The sequence below is a fragment of the Lontra canadensis genome, unplaced genomic scaffold, assembly GCF_010015895.1.
Source record: "Lontra canadensis isolate GAN:19392208 unplaced genomic scaffold, GSC_riverotter_1.0 scaffold34, whole genome shotgun sequence".
Classification (NCBI taxonomy): Eukaryota; Metazoa; Chordata; class Mammalia; order Carnivora; family Mustelidae; genus Lontra; species Lontra canadensis.
The window spans coordinates 1,013,595-1,033,165 of record NW_022631028.1 but is presented as its reverse complement, the minus strand read 5'-3'; the positions used below and the strand labels follow the sequence as shown (position 1 = coordinate 1,033,165).

Sequence of the window (19,571 nt, the reverse complement as noted above, 5' to 3'; positions counted from 1 at the left end):
GCACACCATTCTGAATTATCCAAATGTATGAATGAAATTGCAACTCTAGTAAAAACAGAGCCTCTTTGGAATGGTATGGATATCTCTTAGATGGACACTAATGGGACAAAAGTGCAAAATATTCTGTGGGATGAGTGGGCTAATCTTGATTCCTGAATAGTAGACGCTAAGTGTTATACAGATGTGGTAAGCGGAGTGCCAAAAGCTTTCTTGTTTTCTTCTAGAACAGTGGTTTTTATAGTACTTATAGGAGACCTAGGGTTCTAAGGAGATACTGGAGGTGCTGCAGTGGGGGAGGGGGCGATGTGTGTAGCAGGGACAGGGCGAAGGAAGACCAACTCTATGCTTGAAGCCCCTTTCCTCACGGCTTCAGGTTTCTTGGGGACTCCCATCTGTTCTAGATACAGAGCTTCTGAGAAAGGTAGTGGTTGGAAGGTAAGTGTCTGCTACTGAAAAAATAATGGTGGATTATCTTTGTCTCAGAACCCAAGTAAAAATATTTCAAAGAAGTGGGCCCCTGTCTTCATAGATGGCAATAAACATTTTTATCCAATTTCTTCAGCTGCCCTTTATTGGGCTGGTAACACGTCTTGGGAAGAAAATTAAGCCCAATACCGGAAACTGTTTGCTTGGAGTGTATTTTCAAATATACACTTAGCCAAGGATTGCATGAAATTAAATATATTACCCTGCTCTCCACCAAAAACAAAACAAAACAAAACAGGCACTGTTTTCCTGTCTAAACAGGTCTCTTGATTACTATCTTCCAGTCTGAGAGATAGAGAGACCTGTGCTCAATGTCTAGTGACTTGCTGATCTTCAAATGTTAATGGATTGACCTTTGACTCATCTGCTGCTACCAATCATTTGGGAGAAAATCATTGGAGAAGGCAATGCAGACTTTACAATTTCATGAATAATGTTACCAAGCATCCTACCCTTGCTGTCCAGCCATTGACATTTCTTATCTCCTATGCTAGATCCCAACCATTGGTAGTTCTTTTCTCCTATCCTAGATCTCACATATTGATCAGTGAGTGTGCACTGGCTTGGTCATTCTCCAATATGCCAAGGAGCGCATCCAGAACTTCAGAAGTGTCAAGCACTTCTTCCCCCACCCCCATTTGCCTCATTTCTACTCACGCAGGGAGCTTTTATTACCAAATTACCAGGGAATCTATGCTTAATATTTCTGAGCTTTGTACTCTCTTATTAGTTTAGAGAGTATCTACTTGAACAGAGGTGTCTGCAGCTTTTATGAGTTCTACTCTTAAAAATCATTCAGTATTCTGGTATAAATGCTACTTCCTATGATTTATTGGCTATGAGCTGAGGCACTTTTGTTTTGGACTAGGGAAGTTTCACTAAATCAGTATAATAAGGATATGTTCCATGACATGCAGATCCTCTGAGATGCTCAGTGAGAGAAGGTGTCTGCGGTCAAACATATTTGGGAAACGTTGTATTTCTCTTGGTGATTCAAAATGTGCATTAGAAAAGCAGAGTTCTGGGAAATATTTCTTAAATTTATTTGACCATATCATTTTTAAATTATCCCTCACGCCTTCTCTCCCTCCCTCCTCCTCTTCTTCATTAAACATTAAATATCTAGAGCTCATGGGAAAGATATCGGAAAACACTGTACTTTCCTATTTAAGAAAAGTTTTCAGGGGACAATTTCTACCTTTTTCTGTAATTCCAGAGCCAGCACCATGTCTGACACAAGATGATTACTCAATAAAAGTTAAACTGAAGTGAACAAGAGAGTAGATTAAGGAGATGCCAAACATCGTGCTGAAAGTTGTTTTAAAAAATAATACCAGGGACACCTGGGTGGCTCAGTCGCTTAAGCATCTGACTTTGGCTCAGGTCATGATCCCAGGGTCCTGGGATCAAGTCCTATATTGGGCTCTTTGCTCAGTGGGGAGTCTGCTTCTCCCTCTGCCTGCCACTCCCCATGCTTATGCTCTCTCTCTCTCTCTCTCTTTCTCTGTCAAATAAATAAAAATCTTAAAGAAAAATATTAGGCAGGGGCATCTGGGTGTCTCAGTTGATTGTCAAACTCTTGATTTTGGCTCATGTCGTGATCTCAGGGTGGTGAGATCGAGCCCAGCATCGGGCTCTACGTTGGGCGTGGAGCTTGCTTAAGATTCTCCCTCTCCCTTTCCGTCTGTCCCTCCCCTTCCTCAAAAATAAGAAAGAAGGGCCCTCTCTGTGAGCATGAACAGCCATTCCCTACCTGAATGGGTAGGCAAATGCTATGTCAATGCTGAGGTTACTTTCCGTCTTGTTGACACAGTCCACACTCAGCCGCAGGCCTCCGGAATAGCCACCGCATGTTGCAAATGCAAAGATTGCAAAAAGCTGTGGAGAACAAAGAAACAAAAGAAAAGAATTATTAGAATCACACTAATCTAGTGAAGTATTTCATAGGAGTTCAGTGTCTGGGTTGAGAGAGGTTACGGTTCTTCTAAAATATGGCATCATATATGGTTCAAGCAGGAAGATGAAAGCCAGGAGAATGATGGAAACTGCAGAGGCGGTGTCTGAAAAAAATAATCTGGCAAGCTGGGGTAACTGTGCTTGGAGGAAAACTGAATGCGATATAAAATATCCATGTTTGTGTAAAGAGCTGTCATGCCTCAGAAGGTAGAGATAGGATCTCACATTAAAACAACTGGAAAGTCATACACTGAGGGAATAATGACGGAGGTCTCCAGGTAGGAAGACTTTGAGGTGTCTCTTTGCTTTCTTCCTTTGGTATTATCTGTATTTTCTGCGATTAACATTTTTAATCTTTTGAAGTAATATAGTTTCTGTTTTTGTTTTTTTTTTAAATCATTTTTTTAATTTATTTTCAACATAACAGTATTCATTGTTTTTGTACCACACCCAGTGCTCCATGCAATCTGTGCCCTCTCTAATACCCACCACGTGGTTCCCCGAACCTTCCACCCCCCACCTCTTCAAACCCTTCAGATTGTTTTTCAGAGTCCATAGTCTCTCATTGTTCACCTCCCCTTCCAATTTCCCCCAGCTCCCTTCCCCTAACTCCCCATGTCCTCCATGCTATTTGTTATGCTCCACAAATAAGTGAAACCATATGATAATCGACTCTCTCTGCTTGACTTATTTCACTCAGCATAATCTTTTCCAGTCCCGTCCATGTTTACAAAAGTTGGGTATTCATCCTTTCTGATGGAGGCATAATACTCCATAGTGTATATGGACCACATCTTCTTTATCCATTCGTCCGTTGAAGGGCATCTTGGTTCTTTCCACAGTTTGGCGACCGTGGCCATTGTTGCTACAAACATTAGGGTACAGATGGCCCTTCTTTTCATTACATCTGTATCATTGGGGTAAATACCCAGTAGTGCAATTGCAGGGTCATAGGGAAGTTCTATTTTTAATTTCTTGAGGAATCTCCACACTGTTCTCCAAAGAGGCTGCACCAACTTGCATTCCCACCAACAGTGTAAGCTCTTGGATCGGAAGAATAAACATTGTTATAATGTCTATACTGCCTAGAGCAATCTATACTTTTAATGCCATTCCAATCAAAATTCCACCGGTATTCTTCAAAGAGCTGGAGCAAATAATCCAAAAATTTGTATGGAACCAGAAGAGACCCCGAATCACTAAGGAAATGTTGAAAAACAAAAATAAAACTGGGGGCATCACGTTACCTGATTTCAAGCTTTTCTACAAAGCTGTGATCACCAAGACAGCATGGTACTGGCATAAAAACAGACACATAGACCAGTGGAACAGAGTAGAGAGCCCATATATGGACCCTCAACTCTATGGTCAGTTAATCTTCGACAAAACAGGAAAAAATATACAGTGGAAAAAAGACAGTCTCTTCAATAAATGGTGCTGGGAAAACTGGGCAGCTACATGTAGAAGAATGTTTTTTTTGTTTTTTAATGGCATAGTCAGAATTTGAGAGCTAAAGGGCTGGGGGAGAGTAGATGAGTATCTAAAAGGTACTATTTCAGAGTCTCTGATTTCATTATAGGTCAGCCTCAAAGCCTCCCTGATTGTTACCTCTCTGTATTAGTTGCTCTTTGTCAACTATTAAAAGGGTTGACTGGTTACCAACTAATGTCATAGTCTATCCTGGTATAGAACATGGGTCTGTGGGAATTAGGTACTGAACATTAGGAGCAAGAAATCAGGGAAGGCTTCAAGAAAGAAGATACATCTGGGAGACCAAGGATAGCCTAAGATGGGAAGCAAATGCTAAACTTTGTCTGCTTAGTTTGTCTAAATTCAAAAGTATTTCCTGCTCATTTCCGAAGAAAGTCAATCAAGTGCACTTAACACTAACCCATGTTGCAATACTCCCACTTATTTTATTTTCATTTTGGAATTCAGCTTCTCAAGGTATTTTGGGGTCCCATTAGGAACACTAGCTCATTTTGTAAAGCAGAATTATTGTGCAAGGGTTAAGTGCATGGGCTCTGGAATGTGACCTTGGGAAGGTTCCTTAATTTCCCCATGCCTTGGTTTCCTCATCAGTAAATACAGCACTGATAATAACTCTTTTGGGTCATTTTGCTATTCATGATATAAAGGAGAGAGTGGCTGTGGACAAGAAGGTTGCTGAAACTGGCAATGTTACCACATCTAGTCAGAAAGCACAGAAGGGGGCATCTGGGTGGCTCAGTGGGTTAAGCCTCTGCCTTCGGCTCGGGTCATGATCCCAGGGTCCTGGGATTGAGCCCTGCATCGGGCTCTCTGCTCAGCGGGGAGCCTGCTTGCCCCTCTCTCTCTGGCTGCCTTTCTGCCTACTTGTGATCTCTCTCTCTCTCTACCAAATAAATAAATAAAATCTTTTAAAAAAGAAAAGAAAAGAAAAGAAAGCACAGAAGGCCAAAGGAGTATTATCTGTAACACCGGCCATCTCAGTCTTACTCGGTAGTGAAGACTTTCAGAGCTGTTGGCCTCAAATGGCCGTCTTAACTATAATAGGAAAAAGGTGGTTAATGATAAAACCTTCATGGGGAAAGGAATATTTGGGGACCTCTTTTTTTTTTTCTGTGTGAGGCAGTTTTAAGTTTTTAGTTTTTAAAATCAGTATTTTAAAAATGGAAACAATTTGACCAAAAAACATAGTAGATATAGTAAGAGAAAACTGTGTTTATATGGGTGAATGTGTGCAAAGCACTTAGAACAGATCCTGGCAGAGGACAGGACTCAATAAACATTAACAAATGTTATTACTCCAAATGGATGTGGAAGGCTCCGTGGTAAGATGTTCCAAGCCATAAAACAGGAAATTCAGATTTACTCTCTAGCTAAACTGACACGACCAACAGTCCCAGTGAACCAGAATCCAAGCACTCCAGAAAAACTGATCTGTTTTGCTTTGCTTTGCTTCCTAATTTGCCTCATCAATAGCATTTGAGGAGGCGTTCAGAAGCTACTCCAAGCCACTCCACCATCTGGAGCTGATACACACAGAACACCAAGGCTGAAGGGAACCAGGATTTTTATCCCTGTGGTGTGCATCTGCTCACTTCTCACGACCAAATGCTCTCTTTCTGTCAGCTCATAGTATTGGTAGGAATAAAGAGGAAGTGAGTTTAAGTGCTCAGTGCTTAAATCTAAGTTGCATTTTATAGAATACAGGATGTTTCGGCGTTTCGTGCCACGTCAGAATCCTGCCTTTGGAAAGACTTCTTCCAGAAGAAAGAGTGGGATAATGGAGCCCCAACTCTGTGGTATGGCTATGGAGACAGCCCTTCCCCCGTTCAAGCGTCCTCACCTGTAGGACAGGTATGTCCTCTGTGTCTTCTTGAGTCACTGAGAGAATTTAATAAGATGGAATACATATTTATGTGCAGCCCCTCTCAATTCATGCGGAGATTATGTGGTAGTTGCACATGACCTCTTCTATGGGTCAAGACTCCTAAGTGTGTAACCAGCACTTGTACATGTCAAGGTTAGGAGGCGTTGTCTATTCTTGCCATTATTAAGTGCCTACTATGGGCCAGGTACTGGGCCTGGCACTTAACATATGTGCTATTATTTTCTCTTAACAGCACCGGTGTGTGTGTGTGTGTGTGTGTGTGTGCGCGCGCGAAGCTTAGCATTCCCATATTAAAGATGTAGCAGAATAGCATAATGGCTCTAAGCAGGTGCATTTAAAAAAATTACTTGAAACATGAAAATGTAGCAAGTTAGAGTTGAAGGGACAAAAAGATAACTCCTGTTAATTTCAGTGCTTAATAGCTATAAGGGAACTACCCATGGCTTTTCATCTTACCTTAAAGTGCTTTATATACAGTAAGGTATTATTAATATTACCATGTAATGAACTTAAGATGGAATGATAAGTATGTAATTAACTATTCAAAATGTTAGATGCATAGAAGGAAGGTGTCAGACTGTTAAAACCGCACACACTACTAGTTTTTCTTTTAACTTCTATCGAGCTCTGAAAACACAAGATGTTGTACTTCAGTTAAATAAGATACCTATGGGCTTTCCAGTTAACTTTCTCCCTTCCCCCAGTCTTTACTGATTAAAGGGAAATCACACTGTGTGACCGATATCAAATTCACATGGGTTGGGTGAGGATTAAACAGATAATGTCTGTACAACACTCAGAGAGTCAGATCCTGCTGAGTGACTAACGTATTACAGGCATGGTTGATTCCATATTTGGGAGAGTAAATCAACTCCTTCAGACTATATCAGCCAGGGGCCTAGTTCTGTAATTGGACATCAAGTCAGAGTGGGGAGAGGGGACTGGAAGCTCTTTGGTGGGTCAAAATTCCCTTAGTGTTGAAGAGGAATGTACAGTGAGAGGGAGCTCAGAAAATACTCTCACAGTTTCCCCTCCCAGAAGTCTGCCCAGCCACTCCTCCCTAGGTGGTGGGGGCAGAGCAGTTGTGGGAGTCAGGCAGAACCCGGGTTTTAGTCCAATTCTTAGCTGTCTGACACTGAGCAGGTTATTTAACTTCTCCAAACATCAGTTCCTACATCTCTTAAATCAGGACCAATTCGCTGGTTCATTCAGCAGATGTTTAATGTGCACTTACTCGGTGCTCTGGGAAGAGAGAACAGCTCAAGTGAAACCCCAAGGGAGGAAAGGCTTGCCAGGGGAAGGTCAGCGTGGCAACTGGATCATGAAAGAGGCTGAGAAGAATAGTGTTTACCTCACAGAGTTTGGCATGCTTTAGCTGGGAGAACATACGTAAAGCGTCAAGTTCACAGCCCTCAGCAAACATTAAAGTGTCTCCTCCTCCTTCTTCCTCTGCTACTATTACTACTACTACCACACTACTGAAGAAACCAAGAACTCGAGAGGAAAATTCACTTGTCCCCACTCGGCTAGAGTAGAGTTGGAGCTAGTCCTGTCTCTGGACTCCCTGAGTCAGCATTCTTCTAATTAGCTCTACAATAGCAGGGAGAACAATTCCCAGCCACCGGGGTGGGAGGTAACTGTCAAATGTCCCAGTCCTCTTTGCCCAGAAAGGCACCGTGGTGCTGTAGTGGCCTGAGGCTCTCCATATTTCTCTTCAGTGTCTCATAGGCACATACGGGCAAGCTCACTAGTCAAGCAGAATGGATGTTTTGTGCTCAATTTGTTCTCCTTCCTTCCTTCCTTCCATCCTCCCTTCCTCCCTCTTCCTTTCTTCCATCCTTCCCTCCCTCCACTCTTGATTGGATGGAGGATTTTAGAAGGAGGTTCTTGGAAGACATTGTAAAGAGACAGAAGCTTCCTTAGCTTCACAACCATTCCTCTGAGAGGCCGTTAAAATGAACAAGAGGAAGGTCTGTGTGTCTTATAGATCCTTGACTCTGCAAGGCAAATGCTGGGAGAAAGAGCTGCTATGAGGCCAAGATGGAATGAGAACTGGAGGCGGGTCCTGTGTCTGAAAAGAGAGAAGAGCCTGAGGGGACTAAATATATGAGGTATAAGGAAGCGATGAGAGAGGGACTAGGGAGAAAGACCTCCACAGGGTCTGCAGGGACTACAAGCAACTTGATGAGAGATGTGAAGACAGGGAGTCTGTGTGTGTGCACATGCACGCAGATGTCATTTTTCCACAACCTGGGCTCTGTGTGTACATCCTCAGCTAGCACTGTGTTCCTTCTGGTAATGCAATCTACTCACCTTTGTAGATACTAGGGTCATAACCTTGAGGTCAAAGTCCATTTACCCAACCAAGTGAAATTATAAAATCCTTATACGGCTATCTTTCCTCAAGCTTCCAAATCTCAAACAAAGCAGACACCTCACCCTCCAGCACATTCTAAGATAATCAATGATCATAGCCACTGTCCCAATCATTCACTTCCCTTGAATTCAAGAGACAGAAATAAATCTCCTGAGATGAACTCTCATTTCACGACTGTCTTGGGTGATCTACAGCTCTGTTCCTAACAACAAAAAATTATTCTCTAAATGGACAAAATTAACCAGCAGAGATTTTCCTTGCATGCAGACTGATTAGAAATATATTCAGGTGAAAGAGACAGAAGCATTCCTTTGCATTTTCTGGCTTAATAAGCATCCATAAACCAAAACCAGCCATAGCAGGCATATCTTTGCACACTTAATGATACCAAAGGTTTTTCCCTGAAAAGAGGGCAAGCAGCTTCCTCCACAGAACTAATTAAACCACACAAGGAATATCAATGAAACATGCTATTAATCGTTCTGGTTAACTTGCGAGGGATAGTGGAAAGCAATAGGTTAGAGGAGGACAGGAAATCAGGTTGATTAATGGCTCTCACAGGGACCTGTGGTCTGCAGGAAAGTTAGGGAGGGGACATTTTCCATGGCCTGATGCACAAGCTCAGGCGCGAAGGATACCTTGGAAGAAATAAAGTGAGAATAAGGAGACTAGTATGACAGAGATTGGAAAATTGAAACCAGGTACTCATCATACTCACGATGCCACTGAGCTGTGCACTGACAACCAGAACTCCAGGAATGCTACTGATTTCTAGCATTTGACTTGCCAGTTTCCATGATGTGACTACTTCTGCCATGGCCAACTCCAAGCTACCCTCTTAGTACCGGCAAACTTGATTAGAAGGAGAACTGCACCATCAGTTGGATGCCAGCACACCGTGGCTCCCGAGGGACCTTCCTGGACTCTCCCCAGGAGCAAGAGCCTTGGGTTTATTTCATTGACTCATCCCTCTTATCCCGTATTTCCCGTTATTTCATACCACTCACCTTGGGCTTATCGCATTGATTCTCTCCTCTTCCATCAGCTACAACTACTCATCCTTTCATCACTCAATCACTTACTCACATGTTATTATAGCAGAAGCTGCTGATGCCCTGCCTCTAGTGCGTTAGCTGAGCCTCACCTGCAGCCTCAGGGAGCCAGTCTGGTCCATGCACAGACCCAAGGCTCCGCCCTCCAACCCCTGAGCCTCTTTGCTGAGGGCCCCCTTGGGCAGCAGGAAGGCGTCCGGCCTGTGACTGCGGCATGGTGGAAGTCCCCTGGACTTAATTCTCTGCCGGCTTCCAACCAATTTGGGATAGAAATGAGTGGACAAAATACATTAATAAAAGGAATTGTTCCTCTTGGCACACCTTATCTCATGCCTCTCAGCTTCCAGCTTTTCACACCCTCATCTCCCCAGCCCTCTAAATAAGCTGAGCTCCTTTATAAATAGAGGTCTTCTTCGACCATATTCTCCAGAGCAGGCTTCCTGACCCTCAGTCCACCCCAACCCCGGCCCCATTATTCCCTGTCTTTGTTTTTACAGAGACAGATGTCTTATAATCTGTCTGGCATTATTTATTCATCTGTTTATGTTTTGTTTGACCACGTCCCCGAGGAAAGGTAATATACTTATCTTTGTCAACTGCTGGATCTCTACCACCTTGTACAATGCTTGGCATGAAGTAGGGATTCCCTAAATACTTGTTGACTAAATAAGTAAATATAATTCCCTCCTCCACCTCTAGCGGACTTGCTGTGTATTTGGGGATACAGACAAGTGAATGAAAAGGCACCGCGATAGTGTTTTATTGTGTAATTGGAGCATGTTAGAGGAAAATACAACAATTATGGTATGTCCTTGCAGAGGAGTGGAGGAGAAATGAGGAATAGCTATCTGGAGAGTGGACAGCTAAGGAGAAATCAGGAAACCTGCCAGATTTATCCAGGTAAGAGGGAGAAGAAGATTTCTCCTCCTGTATGTACATAGCTGCCTTGATGACAGAACAGAATACTGATAACAAAGACCCTGCTCTACAACGCCAAACATATTTACTAATCAGCCCTTAAGGAAATAGTCTGTCCCTGGGAAGAAGCCCCCCCACCCCAAAACCTGAAGAAACCCCAGTTTTAGGAGGGGATTGGGATTTCAGCAGGGGAGGGGCATGACAAATTCGTATTTCAGACAGGCCGAGGTGGTTGCCATGGAGAGTGTGGCATGAGAGAAGGAGGGACAGGGCTCTAGAAGACCAGCAAGTGTCTTACTTCTCCAGGGTCTAAACCCCCTGTGCCAACAGGACCATGCCCCTTTTTATATTTCATCTTTATATCCCCTGCTGCGCCAAAACCTCCTTCACGGCTCCTACATTTTGCCAAGGAGTGAATATATGAGTTAATGGCCAAGAGAAGACGAGAGGGTGTAGTGCACAGAAAAGCGTATTTTGGCACTGAAAACAATAACAAACATTATGCTGACAACAGTAACAATAAAACAATTATATTTGGTTCTCTGTGCCAGTCTCTTCAGTAAGTACATTATTTACATTAGCTTGCTTCATCCTCTCAACAGCCCCGGGAAGTAGAAACACAATCCCTCATTTAATAGATGATAAAACCCAAGGCCACACACAGTTTTTTTGATGTGTGAAGTCATCATGGTTTGAACTCAGACCTGCCTTTCTCTGAAGTTTATCTTCCTTCTTCTCAACTTTCCCAGCGCTGTGACAGTATTGGCTAGCACATGCTATGGGAAGACTAACACAGAAATGCCAGTTACGGGTCATGGGAAGCTGTTCTCATCACATCAGTGCTCAGAAAGCCAAATGAAGACTAACGAAAGCATCCACAGGACAAAGCCCTGAACATCCCAATGGATGCCCGTGTAGCTCAGGCATTTTGCCTCAGCAACACAAACCTTCACACTAGTATCACAGGTCACCAGGGGAGGGGAGATAGAGTCTGGCATGACAGGAACACTTAGAAAGCTTGTTATGAGTAGGTCTTGTCAATTACACTGCACAAGTCCCCCCCGTCAGTCACAGCGGGGCTGACAGCTTGCTCACTTCCACACATCTCTATCATTCAACAGTTTACAGGTTAAAGGGACCCAATTCCCTCTCCTCCACTCCCCTCTGAAGAACCCCTCTTGTCCCTTCTCCTTTTATGATTTGTCTTGGGCTGATGAGCCATTTGTCCCAAGAACCCCCCAAGAGCATTTCTGGGAACACAGTTGTTTCCAGGAGCTGATTGTCTCAATAGCAACCCTGGAAAAGTGAAGATTACTGTCAAGTTAGCTTCTGGTGCAGAACGAGTTTTTGATTAACTGTGGCTTCCCCCACACCCCACTGGCCACCCAGGAGGCCCCCAGCAGACTGATGAACACCTTTAAAACCTAATGTTCTATTTCTACCCATCTTTGTCTAATTCTTTCTTTTAGTGTGTCTTCTCTTGCTGATAATTGGATTTTTCCAAGGAAATTGACCAAGCACGTTCTTCACTATCAGTTTATGGTTACTGCAATATTCTGACCCAGAAAGCTTCTGTGAATAACCCTGTAAAACCTGAGACGGAACCTTTATGTAGAGATAAACTGCAAGTTGTCCCTGGAAGACAATATAATTGTATCTTATAGGGAGGCCCTGAAAGCTACCATCAAAAAGCTTTCCTATGTAGAGCTGTATGTTTCTTCCTGTCATTGTACATAACTACCTGTGTTCTTAACCAGCACCAGTATCTTCCACACTGCATCCTATTTCATGCTACCTGTCAAATACTGGATATTCTGCCCTTCTACCTACTTTGTGATTTGTGTGAAATCCTCCCAGGCAAAAGCAGCCTCACAGAACTGGTACTTCATACCATTGCCTGAGGAATTCTGAGCTACAGAAAAAGAGCTCCAAATTACTTACAAAGCAGAAGATGCTTCTGCTTTCCTGGTCTTAAATGTGCAGTTCAGAGATTGGATCAATGAATAAAATATTTGGTCACAGGTAACAGAACACTTGACCTCTAGTGGTTTAAAGAAAAAAGGTTTACTTTTCATACATATTGAGAAGTCCAGAATTGATGACGTCTATACACACACCTCTTTGGTTCTTATGGTCTTGACCTCATAGTCACAAAATGGCTGCTGTGTCCGTGGACATGTCAGCTGCATGGTCATTTCCCTTGTCCTAGACAGTACCTAGGAAGTCCTGTGCCTCATATAATAGGCACACAGGATAGGTTTAATTTAACCTCTATCCATAAATTGAAATGTCAATTTCTGCTTGAATTTTATTTTCCAGCATTAAAGCCTGATACATCTTTGAAGTAAAATGCATGGTTGAAATAGTAAAAATAAATGGGAAACAATCTTCATGCTTATAAAAATATAGAGTAATCAAATAAATTCTGAGATATTTAGCCAAGGGAATATTATGCAATAGTGTAAAAGAATGAATAGCAGTATAGAAAGTTGTTCATCTTTTTGCAAAGAAAAAGAAAAGCAAATTGCCAAGTATACTATACATGTATATATTAAATAGATTTGTAAAGGTCTAGAAAGGAAACACTAAAGTATCATCAGTTGTTACCCCTGAGAATTGGACTTTGGAGGCAGAAATTGTTTTTCTTTTTTTTTTTTAATTGTATTTATTTATTTATTTGAGATAGAGGGAGAGTGAGTGAGAGAGAGTGAGAGGGCAAATGCAGGGGGAGTGGCAGAGGAAGAGGGAGAAGCAGACTCTCCACTGAGCAGGGAGCCTGATGCCGGGCTTGATCCCAGGACCCTGGGATCATGACCTGAGCCGAAGGCAGATGCTTAACTGACTGAAACACCCAGATGCCCCAGAAATTCAGTTTTTCATTATTTTTATATTATTTCTTTTCTTTTTTAAAGATTTATTTATTTGAGAGAGATAGAGTGTGAACGTGAACAAATTGGGGGAGAGTGGCAGAGGAAGAGGGAGGAGGAGAGGAAGAGAATCTCAAATAGATTCCCCACTGAGCGCGGAGCCCAACATGGGGCTCATCCCATGACCCTGAGATAATGACCTGAGCTGAATTCAAAAGTCCGTTGCTTAACTGACTGAACCACCCAGGTGCCCCTCATTATTTTTGTATTGTTTCAATTTCTGCCAATAAGCATGTATAACTTTTGTAACTAAAAAAAGATTTTATTAAAATTGCAAATTTAGACAACCTCTGAGTAACCTGAGCAAAGTAATTTGAGCCTGTCATTAGATGGTGGTGCTGTTTTTAACTTTCATTTGGATGAAGAAAAATATAAAATCAAGAAAGTCCCACTCCCTTCTGGAATTGTCTTCAATAATGCCTTCAAATTATTTACATTTTCAGAGGATGTAAATGGAATAATATTTTTGACCTGCTTAGTTATTAAAATATTTTGGCAAAGTCACTCTCTAGATCAAGGTAAAAATATTTCAAAATACGCCATGTGAACATAGGGCCCAAGTATACTTCCATCAACAGTTGAGTTAAAAAGTGCAACTTATCTTTCATCAGATTCAGTGACGGCAATTATTTTTAAAGGAATCAACTCTAATTCTCTCATATCTGTCATAATGGAATAATGAGAAAAAATAAAAATTCAGCAGAGCCTCTCACCCAGAACTGACACATTTATCTGACACCTGGTGAGAGTCTTTTGAATTAATTTCTTGCTTATTGTAGTGTTTTTGAACTTGACATTTTTCTGTGATATGGACTTCCTGAACCTTCTTACCTATCATAAACATCTCTACAGCATTGAAGAAAATCACTGATGATAGATATCTTAACTGCATACTTCTGCTTGACAAGAAAATTAAAGCAAGATATGCCCAGGGAACCCAGCTATCATTTTGTAGTTCGATAACATGTTTTGAATATGTTGGCGTGAACTATCCTTTGCCAGAAGCCATACTTTCATGATAATATAGAATGACTAGATTTTTTTTCTTAAACTGAAGATAAGTCACAACCTGTAAACCCCATTTTTTAAAAAGAGTCTGTTTGATACTATATTCAGAAAATAACAGTCAAGTTGGGATTTTATCCCAGTTGAATTCAGAATATTTGACATCTCTCTTTAAAATTTAAACATTTTGTGACCTAGAGTTGTATTTATATCCCTAAAGCAAATTAGAATATCAGATTATTTTGGAAAAAAAATACTGAACCATAACCAATTGGCTACACTCAATTAATTCTTTTTACTAGACTGCATGGCTCCTTACAAAAGAAGTTTCTCTCATTCCTTCTCCTTTATTTTTATATTTTTTTCTGGCTCTTGGCTATTTTTTTTTTAATGTCTCTCTCTTTTTTTAACTTTATTTTTTCAGTGTTCCAAGATTCATTGTTTATGGATCACACCCAGTGCTCCCTGCATAGGTACTCTCCTTAATACCCACCACCAGGCTTACCCAACCTCCCACCCATTCCTCTCCTTAAAAAAAAAAAAAAAAAAAAAAAAAAAAAAAAATTGTGTTGTAAATTCAGCTTCTCCTTGATGAAAGACAAGCACAGAATCCCATGAAAAGAACAGCAGTTGATTTTTTTTTTTTTTTGCTTATTTTTGGTTTTTTTTTTTTTGTGCTTTGTGGCTATATTAAATAAAACCTAGGGCTTACCAAATGCAAGCCATGCGTAAAAACAGGCATCATATTTGAGCTCATGATTTCATGAGCTCAGAATTACTCTTAGAACTGTTGTCAGAAGAATTCTGAAATATGCAAATAATTGTATATAGAGATTTAAAGGCCTTCCCCATGTTCTACTTCCTTTGAACACCTCACTGGCCAGTTGCATCTCTAAACTGTTCATACTTTGAAACATTTATACACTTGTTGATCATTCTGATTTTTTGGCCATTTGATTTCTGGGTCAGAACCTCTGAACCTCTCAAACATGAAGCATGGTCGTCAAATCAACTGTGTCGTAGGAGACAACTTGCCACGGTGTATTATTTTGATTACACAATGGAGAAAAAGAGCAAACCTTAAACAGGCGGGTAAAAGGCAGCATATTATTCATATTGAAAAATACTCAAAATAGTAGTGTAGAAGTTCTATAGGAGTAGTTTGAAGTAGATTCTAAAATAATATTTTCTGATTATAATTTAAATCATGATAAGAACACAGATGTTTTTACTTAGTGAGACTCTGTGACCAGCAGTGTGCTGGGTGCTTTAGAGACATTGTTATCTCTGAAATCTCATCACTCTGGGAGGTAGATGCCATCATCATCCCCATTTCAGAGTTAGGTAAACTAAGGCTTAGAGGGGTTAAGGGATTTGTCCAAGACCACTCAGATAAGGAATGACAGTTTGAATCCATACTAAAAGAAACAACCAAAATTAAAAATCTAATTGGTCACCATTATAGGATATTAGTGAACAAATCCATTATTTTAAAAACTAGTAACTGAAAGGGAAGAATCAGTCATTTTTCTTACATTTTCTTTATGAGTGCTATTTGTAAGTGACTAAATAGTAGAAAAGAGGAAATTTCCCATTTATAAAACTATTCCCCTAATAATGGAGAAGAAATGATAGAATTGGAATATCACCATTTTGTAATTTATTATGGACTGAATGTTTGCATCCCACCCAAATTCATATATTGAAGCCTGAATTTCCAGTGTGGCTGTATTTGAAGATGTCAACTCTAAGGAAGTAATTAAGGTTAAGTCCTAAGGGTAGGGCCCTGATCCAGTAGGACTGGTATCCTTGTAAGAGGAAACACCAAAGCTTCCTGCTTCTCTGTCTCTTTCCCTGCAGACACACTCACCAGGGAAAGGCTATGGGAACACACAGTAAGTAAGAAGGTATACTCCTACAAGTCAAAAGAGGAGGCCTCAGAATGAAATCTATCTTACCAGCACCTTGACTTTGGGCTTGTCAGCCTCCAGAACCGTCAGAAATAAATTTCTGTTATTTACGCCACCCAGGTTCTGGTGCTTTGCTATGGCAGTCTGAGTTCAGACATGACCCTTCATGAATTAATAAATGTAAGCACAGACGACTGATAACACAAAAAGAGACACAATCAGATATTATGTGCCTTAGACTAATAGAAAAAGACCTCACCAACTGTGACGTATTCTTGGCAAGAAGAAATCAATCAATCAATCAATCAATCATTCATTCACACTCTGAATTTCAGCGAGCCTCTATTCTCAAGTGCCAATTTACAAAACAGTATAGAAGGGACAGGAACATGTAAAATGACACCATAGGGACTAAACCAGTAAAATCCAGACCCTGAGAAACTCTCCAAGGGAGAACACCTTCAAGAACAACAACAAACAACAAAAATGGACAGCATGCATGAGAGAAAGATTGGAGGGGGAGGCTGAGAGAGAGGAACTTATAGATTAAAAAGGTTTTAAGAGATATATCAATCCAATGATGGATTTAAAAAACATCCAGATTTAAGGAAACCATAAAAAATCATGAAATTAAATGAGACTTTTGGGAATTTGTAGATATTTAATGATATTGATTTACTGGTAATTTTTAAAATGTGAGATACAGTATTGTGGTGCTTTTGTATTCAACTACTTTGAGAGATACATACCAATTTATTTATGAGAAAACTGATAGGATGCATGGGAAAAAGGTGTAACAAGAGGAGCATAAAAAGGAACAACCCTGGCTATGAGTTGATTATTGTTGGAGGTAAGTGATGAGTAAACAGAGGCTCATTAAATTATTCCCTGTTTTTATGTCTGAAAATTTCCATTATTCGAAGTTTTTAACAACTGAGATCATATTATAAATGAACCTAGATGTGAATGTACATATATAGACAAAATTCAATAGTTTTTAAATTTAATATATGTAAACGGTTTTCATGTTTTCTTTTTCAAAGTTATTCAAAAACAATCTTAATCAAAATTCCTGAGAGGAATGCTTTTTACAGTGAGGAAGTCTCACTCTGTTCTATTATCATAATGCTGCAGGACTTAGAAGAAAATATATTCTATTTTTTAACAAAATTTTCTTTCTTAATAATCTTTTATTGATTGTGCTAAGAGCCCATTTAGTTCTGCCTCATTATGAAAGAGCAGCTTTTTCTCATTATGTTTTAATGAGATGAAAGATCACCATAGCCTAAAGGACTATACGTGTCATGTAAAGGACATCGTTTCCTAGGCAATAAGACAAAAATCCCCACCATCATTCAATAACGTCTTCCTGTTGATTAAATTCAAGAGGTAATAAAATATATCAAATTACTTAATATTTAATATATTGGTTTTCGTTTCTGAGTACTAACATTGTTGAGTGAAGTTCATATAGACCGAACTGCTAGGCAGAGACATAAATATTACCGCACCCACTTTTTGCATCCCTGCAAAAGGGACTGCAGATTGGAGCCATCCAGAGATTCCGTAACTAAAAGAGCAAGTGACCTTTCCTAAAGAATGTAGTTTCTGGCTCCCGGATTATATTTAGAGCACCTTCTAACACATTGAGCAAGGTTAAAATGCTATCAGAGAGCTGTTGTATTTGTTCATGGGAATTAAGTCATGCAAAAACACAGTGACATAATTCTAAAAGGTGGAAATTGCATGAGCTGGAGAATCGTGCAAGTTCTTTGATGAATGTGAATAAAGATCAACATGACAGAATTGTCATCAGGGTAGATGCGATGCATAGCTCATAGCAGGTATTTAATATTAATTTGTTGAGCAGATGAAAATACATCCCAGGGTTGTATTTTGAGGTTCTCCCTCTAAACAGGGAAGAATCCACAACTTTATTTCCAAGTATTTGGGAGGGCGGGTGATTCAAAGTGATTCAAGTAAGAGTCTAAAAGGAGGTAAGCAGAACTAGAAGTTAGAAGAAAAGGTATCCACATGAAATTTGAAATCATGTAAGGGAAAAAGGCAGAAACAATATGATAAAAGTAGATAAGTAAGAGTTACAATATTTGAATGGCAACATTCCAGGAAGTGACATCATCTTAGAAGTTGGAATAAGATGAACTTGTTTTGGGGGATATTTGATAGTGGTCGTCTAGGAAAGTCCTGCTGGGTTGATATGGGGACTATTTGTGGGTTGCTGTTTTACCTCAGTTTACTCTTTGGGAAGTTGCTGAAGGCTATACGCTTCCTTCATAGAAAAATTCTCATCACTAATATATTAAAAAAATATCACACAGATGCTGTAGATTCAAAGATGCTTTGAGGCTCTCTAATAGGACACATTCTACTATCCAAGAACTTCAGACTAAGACTCAACTGTCCTAAAAGAGAAGAACAACTTATCAGAACTACAGCTGGTGGTAGACCATTTATGCCTCCTACTAGGACACGTGCCTCACATGTATTCCTCAGTTACTTTTCAGGCCACCACTCTCTCTAAGGCACTTTCCAGTCTACACCTCCCCCTCCAACTTAGATTCCTGATCCCACTCCTTCCAGTTGTCTTCAGTACTTAATCATAAATCAATTCCTTTAGAATTATGTCCCTATCTAATTCCTTTTTTGTTATTTCTATGTGTACTGGAAATCTGTCAAACGTGAAATCCAGGATCTAGATTTTTAAGCCAGATCTGGCTCTTCTTTTACAAGGGGGCTAACCTGAATGGAAATCACTTCACTGAAAGGGTAAACTATAAAATGCTCCACAGCAAAATAGAAAGCCAGTGACTTTATCTTGTTCCCTCAATTGCAGAAGAAAGTGAACAGAATCCTCCTGGGAAATCTCCCGACACAAGGGAGATCTCAATCACTGCATGTGGCATTGAGTTAATTTCCAATGGAATAAACTGGTCTCTTGTGGAATGTGATTAGTGGTGACCATGGTGGCTAGACTTGTGTCTGCCAGAGCAGAGGAGCCCAACAAGAATAGTGAGCTGGACCTGTGCTCATTTCTCTGATGGCCATGGTTGCCAGAGAAATGCTCATTTCTCTGATGGCCGATTTCCCCTTCTAGGAAACCAAACACACAGTCTAGAGACTGATCTGAGACAATCGGAAACTTACAGTGTTTTGACTTCCTTAGCAGAGATTGGTTGGAAATGCATATTTTAATAGATGCACACTGAAGTATGCAAAGGATAATTTTCCAGTCTAATGTTTTCATCTCTTCCCAATAATAATAGATGTGAGAGGATATCATCATTTGAGAGAGATAAGTCTCAGCTCATTTTATATCAATGCACAATTTAGGAAAGGCATCTTCTATGACCTCTGTTATCAACAACTCTAGGAAGCTGGTCCCCTATGATCTGGGAATAAAGTGTAATGCAGTAACCTAAATTAAAGGTTAATGAGTATAAATTCACATCATGGAATTCAAGGTTTTATTTGATATATGGTTCTTCCCAGAAGAGTCTATTAGCTAATGCAACTTTATCAGAGGTATGTGAACTATCTCCTTAA

General features: G+C 40.3%; 1 protein-coding gene across 2 annotated transcripts in view; it reads right to left on the bottom strand.

Moving 5' to 3' along the window:
* The window catches only part of SYNPR (synaptoporin), a 306,812-nt gene that overhangs the window by 115,759 nt on the left and 171,482 nt on the right, over nucleotides 1-19,571 (bottom strand). For both annotated transcript variants that reach the window (XM_032867307.1, XM_032867308.1), the window contains one exon: nucleotides 2,240-2,364. In XM_032867307.1, the coding sequence (XP_032723198.1) occupies nucleotides 2,240-2,364 (125 nt within the window). The remainder of the gene's footprint in view (nucleotides 1-2,239; nucleotides 2,365-19,571) is intronic.